The following is a 6,000-nucleotide window of genomic DNA, read 5'->3' as shown; positions in this document are numbered from 1 at the left end:
CCCTCTACGGCTAATACTTGGGGAGACAACATTCATTTAGACATCCAGCTCCAGTGCCCCCAAAGCTGCCGCCCAGCCCAGCCTCCTGTCACTCTACCACTCCCAGCCCCAGCCCAGCTCCTGCGGCCTTCTCTGACATCGCCATCTAAAACCAGCCATCTAAGACCCAGCTCGATTTCTCCTCCCAAGTATCCCCTTCCCGGTCACATCACCAACAAGTTGGAGTTTATCTGTCCTTCCTCCTGTTTTTCCAGAAAGGTTCAATTGTGTCCATTTTCTTTACTTCCTAAGCCTGCCCTGTGCTGAAGCCCGTGCACACACCTGGGGCTCTGCAGGGCTGAGAATGCCTGAGGGCAGAGGACCAGGGCAGCGCCACATTTTTTCACCTAAAGCATCTAGCAAGTTATCCTGCTGCAGGCAGTTAGACAGACATGAGCAGAGCAGGGACCATGGGCCAGCACAGAAGGTCACCAGGGTGGAAAGCCCGGGGTGCCTAGCAAAGGACAATCAATGGTAGGGTGGGACCTCACCCGCAGGAGAACCTTTCTTCTCCCTTGGCATAATCGGTGGGTCGTCAGTCGTCAGGTTTGAACCCCGTGACCTCTCCTTCCTGGAGACAGCGTCTATGCCTCAGTTGTATTTCAGCTCCAGGCCCAGGTAAACAACAAAACCAGCCACAGCTGACGTCAGGACCAGCTGCATTGAAAATGACGCCCTGCCAATCTATCAGTGGAGACCACAACCCTGAATGGATGCACCTGGGAGGCTACTGAACATTCCATTAAGAGCTTTCCCTAGGACAGCGGTTCTCAACCTGTGGGTCGCGACCCCTTTGGCGGTCGAACGACCCTTTCACAGGGGTCGCCTAAGACCATCCTGCATATCAGATATTTACAGTACGATTCATAACAGTAGCAACATTACAGTTATGAAGTAGCAACGGAAATAATTTTATGATTGGGTCACAACATGAGGAACTGTATTTAAAGGGCCAGAAGGTTGAGAACCACTGCCCGAGGACCTTCCCTAAAGTCTTCACCCTCAAAACCCTTGGGGTGGAGGACCTAGTGCACTCTTCTTCAGGAGCACACCTGTGCCTTTCCCTTCCCTTTCCACTCTCCTCTCCCTCCCACCCCTCCCAGGCACAGCACCATTAGCTTCCTCACTCCCAAGCTCCAGAGCCCTTCCTTCACCTCCATAACTTATTTCCTAAGCCCAATTCTTCTGGGAATTACTTCTTCTACCTCTGCGATTTACCAAGTAAATGTCCTCTTACAATTTGGGAACCAGCGCCTCACCCTCCTCAAGTACCGAGGTTGCTGAACCCAATTTTGATCTGACCCACCGGTCAGACAACTGGTGCCATTCCCGCCGCCTACAACAATCCTTTCTGTTATTTCTATTTTGTTAGTCTGCTTTACTGCTTCCAAGTCACATCCTATGAATCAATGGTGTCAGGCTGGCAAAGAACCACCCACTCCAAGCACACTGTTACATTTCGCGTTTACCATTTTCAGAGGCCGCATGGATCCAATGTAGGCCACTTCTGTGTTCCAGAAGGACAAGTCAGGGTATTCCCCGGGCTCCAGGATAAACGGGACACCCAGAAATCCCGGTTCTTCATAAATCAGCCATCTAAGTAGCACCGAGGAAAGACAGAAACAGACAATGCGTCATCTATTTCAGTACACAGAGCCCCCTGACGAGCAAAGACAAGGACCAAAGCAGATGTGGGTGCATCTGCATGACGTACGGTGATGCTCAGAGCAACGTTAGACTCGAGGAATAAACCGTTCTACACGCCTCTTCTTAAGAATCTTTGCTTGTCTCCTTGGCTGGTTTTGTCCATTTAATTTATATTATGAACTGATTTAAAGTGTAACCATCTCTATTACTTCCAAGTGTTAAAAGTACATGTGATCCCTAAGCAACGTGGTCAGACCATGTTGCTCAAGGGTCAGCTGCAGTTCTCTTGTTGCTTGGCGTGTATTTACAGAGGGAGACCCTGACTAGGAAACCTCAAGCTGTGTTTTAAAAGGCAACATCTCATTTGTAACCAAATAACAGGATGTTCCACTTACTGGTCAGTCACAGTGTCAAAGACTAATAACTGCTAACATCCACCTACAGCTCATAAGGAATGCCACCCAGAACTTCATCTAACCCTCAACAATGCTATGAGGAAGGAGCCCTACTGTCCCCACCTTACAGACGAGGTGAAGTACACTGCCTGGGGCCACACAGCTGAAAATACCAAGCGCAGAGCTGATCCCCACTGATCCAGACCCAGGCTCCTAATCATTTTCTTATGGCAGTTTTTTCATTCCAAGGCGTGGGTGTAACTACAATGACTCAGGATCCCCACTAGGAGCATGACAATGCACAGTGCTGGCCTGAGGGGGAGCGGGGGAGGGGGGGGTGGGGTGGGGGGAAGGGGGGTGCCGGGGGAGCTTTCTGAGTTCTTGGATTTTTATGGCTTTTCAAAACCACACCCTTTTATTAGGCTTATCAGCTGTCACTTCTCCTTCATCAGGGAACCAGCCGCCTCACCCTCCCCTAATGGGCTAGGAACCAGGAAACCAGAAACTCATGCCTGGTAGGACTGCCCCTAAAGACGGTGCAAAGTCTTACCAACTTCCTGGAGGGTTCTGGGAAGGTGAGGCAGCTGGAGAAGTGAGCTGTATGTAAGACAGGTGTTATATGCCCTCTTCATAAACAAATATGGAATCCTTGGTGATCACTTCTCTCCAGCTCTTTGTCAGCCTTGCCAGCGTCCCAGCGGGGACACTCCACCATGTTCCCAGAAAACCACACCAAAAAGGGGGTGGCTGCCCGTGAAGCCTCTTACCAGCACATGCATCTGATTCTCCCTTTGCTTTTCTCGTGTTCCCAATTTTGGCCCAAGGGCACATTGTTTTTGGTGAGTTATTGTTTAAAATTCCCCTGGATAAATCAGTAACTTTTAAACTCACTAATTATACAAGGATTTACAATCAAAATCCTACTGAAGACTAGCCAAAACACACACACACACACACACACACACACACACAGAGGCTGTGTGTGGTGTGTATGTGGGGATTAAAACGAATCTAGTGTTAGAAGCCAGGATAATAGTTACAGCAAGAGCAAAGGGCAATGAGCCGTAGGCATGTGGGGGTGCTTCTGAGACACTGGTTATATTCTATTTCCTGATCTGGTTATACTTTGAAAATTCACTCAGCGTATACACTGATGATTTGTCATGCACCTTTTGGTACAAATGTTATATATACATCAATTAAAAATTTAAGGAAAAAAAGAGGTTTATCTTTTAAACACCACTGCCATGCCACAAGAAAACAGAAGCTAAAAGACTGAGGTCCTTTAACCCTCCTTAATGTTTGACGCATGACAGTGAAGGGTGCGTTACATGTTTTCAGAACTCAGTGCTCTCACGGGCACACACTCATTTCATGCCCTAAGTAAATAATGGCAGTTCACCATAAATTGTGCTGTTAGGCTAACCAGCCAAGGGCCTCCGAGTCTGACTCCTCCCAAGTGAATGGGCTAAATTGTTCATAAACACAATGAATGGCTCAAACAACTAACTCTGAGACTTTGAAATGATGCTGACTTCATTAAGTCTTTCCTTTCATAGTCTGAGTTCTGAGGGGATTTATTCATCTGATACCAACCATTTCACTTTCCTGGAAACATGCAACTTAGTCACCTGACATTTATAGAAGCAAGTCATCTGGGGTGAAGGGGGATTTGCTAAAACTCTGAACACAAACTGACACCCTGGAAAGGCTGCTGCTCTGAGCAACTTCCCGGTGAGTGAGTCCTAGGGCCTGGGGAGCTCAGGCAGACATTTCTGGATGCTGATGGACTTTGGAATCTGAAATCTCATTTACAGAGTGTGATTCATTTCTCCTTAATTCTATTTTAACAAGATAGTGATTCATTTTTTGTAAATTCTATGCCAACAAGTTACATTATTCACCAGGCCGTCAGGAGAGGGGGAAACTGTCTTCAGGCAGTTATTTCAGTTTCTTTTATTGTCCCATGTACTTAGGTAGCTTTTGCCTGAATTAGAAGTAAACAGCACAACTCTAAAGTATGGGCTTCTTTAAACAAAACAAAACAAAACAACAACTAACAAATATACGTACACAAATACTGTTGAAGTAATAACAATGCCCGTCTATTCCATTATTTTTAAATAACCTTGTGTCATTACTCTTTTTGGAAATACCCTTCACGTCACATGAAAAAAAAAAACTGTCTTATCTTGTTCACTTGCACTTAAATCAAAAACAGTATTTCCAGCTGGATCCCAAGTCTTATTCTCCACACATGGCTACACACGAGTGTTGCCTATGTACAGAAACCAACTGGTATTCAAAAGATTACATGTGAATGTGCCAACTTTCAGGTTATTCAAGAGTTTGAGCTATGACTCTCAAAGGGGAAAATGTGCCTTTACAATGGAGAGGTGAGGGAGGCACTATTTTTACCAAGCAATTCAGCTTGGTGTGGTTAATGGCAAGCTAGTTAGCACGTGCCACCTTTGCGCACAACACAAGTATGTGGCGATACTTTTCCTACGCCGTTCAACCTGCATGTGATCATACCTCTAGACCTAACCCCTGATATACAGAAAATTCAGGCAACAGAAAAACAAGTTAATTGGTATCATGAGGAAATAGAGATGAATCTTCTAGGCAGTGATGGCGAACCTATGACACGTGTGTCAGAGGTGACACGCGAACTCATTTTTTTGGTTGATTTTTCTTTGTTAAATGGCATTTAAATATATAAATATCAAAAATATAAGTCTTTGTTTTACTATGGTTGCAAATATCAAAAAATTTCTATGTGTGACACAGCACCAGAGTTAAGTTAAGGTTTTTCAAAATGCTGACACGCCGAGCTCAAAAGGTTCGCCGTCACTGATCTAGAGTGTGGTATAGTCTCTAAGAGAGCTGACCTAAATGCTTCAAAAGTCAGTGGCATGGAAGTCCTGGCCGGTGTTGCTAAGTGGTTAGAGCACCAGCCCTCGCAACGAAGGGTCATGGGTTTGATTCCCGGTCAAGGGCACATACCTGGGTTGTAGGCTCAATCCCCAGCCTGGTAGGTCATGAAGCATGTAGGAGGCAACCAATCAATGTGTCTCTCTCTCCCCCTCCCCACCTCTCTCCCTTCCACTCTCTCTAAATATCAATGGAAAAAATATCCTTGGGTGAGGATTAACAAAACAAAACAAAACAAAACAAAAGCCAGTGCCATGGGAAACAAAGATGGGGGTACTTAAGAGATTAAAAGGGACTTAAAAGAGACTGACAACCAAGTATATTTACATGAACTTTGATTGGATCTTGACTATTTTTAAAAAATCCATAAAAGACATTTCTGAGACAATTGGGAAAATTTGGTTATGGGCTATAGATTAGACATTATCATGGATGTATTGCTAATTTTTTTAGATGTGATCCTGATAGTTAGGCAGGAAAATGTCCTTGTAAAGAGATGCAGGGTGAAGTACAGTGAATATTATATAGTAATAAGAAAAAAATAAAATACAGATATACTCACTGACATGGGTAATCTTAGAAACAATGTAGAGAGAAAGGAACAAGCCACAGGGAACTTTGATAAGATTTTTATGAAGCGCAAAAGCAAGCACAACTAAAATATTGTAGGGACAGAGACTATAGGGCTACCCTATAAAACAAGGGTATAAGAAAAAAAATTCCAGAGAGCTTATGTGTGTGGAGAGGGGCCAGGAGGATGGGGCAGGGTGGGCTGTGCAGGGTGCTGCACAGTTTCAGTAACAGTGAGGGAGGGCCTACGCTGGGTGGTGGGCACACAAAGGTTTGTTTTATTACTAGACTTCATAATTCACATACATACATACATGCTTCTGTATGATCAATTATTTCATAATAAAACTGACCAAAAATATTTGGCTATTAAAAATGTTCCTTGATTTCAGAACCCCTGCATTCTCGTAACGCT

General features: G+C 44.8%; 1 protein-coding gene across 2 annotated transcripts in view; it reads right to left on the bottom strand.

Annotated features, from left to right (window-relative positions):
• Positions 1-6,000, bottom strand: part of CRYBG1 (crystallin beta-gamma domain containing 1) — a 70,565-nt gene that overhangs the window by 23,560 nt on the left and 41,005 nt on the right. For both annotated transcript variants that reach the window (XM_014463663.2, XM_023761757.1), the window contains one exon: positions 1,509-1,635. In XM_014463663.2, coding sequence (XP_014319149.1) covers positions 1,509-1,635 — 127 coding nt within the window. The remainder of the gene's footprint in view (positions 1-1,508; positions 1,636-6,000) is intronic.

The sequence above is a fragment of the Myotis lucifugus genome, unplaced genomic scaffold, assembly GCF_000147115.1.
Source record: "Myotis lucifugus unplaced genomic scaffold, Myoluc2.0 scaffold_216, whole genome shotgun sequence".
Classification (NCBI taxonomy): Eukaryota; Metazoa; Chordata; class Mammalia; order Chiroptera; family Vespertilionidae; genus Myotis; species Myotis lucifugus.
Note: the sequence above shows the minus strand (reverse complement) of the source record. Positions and strands in the feature narration are given on the sequence as shown.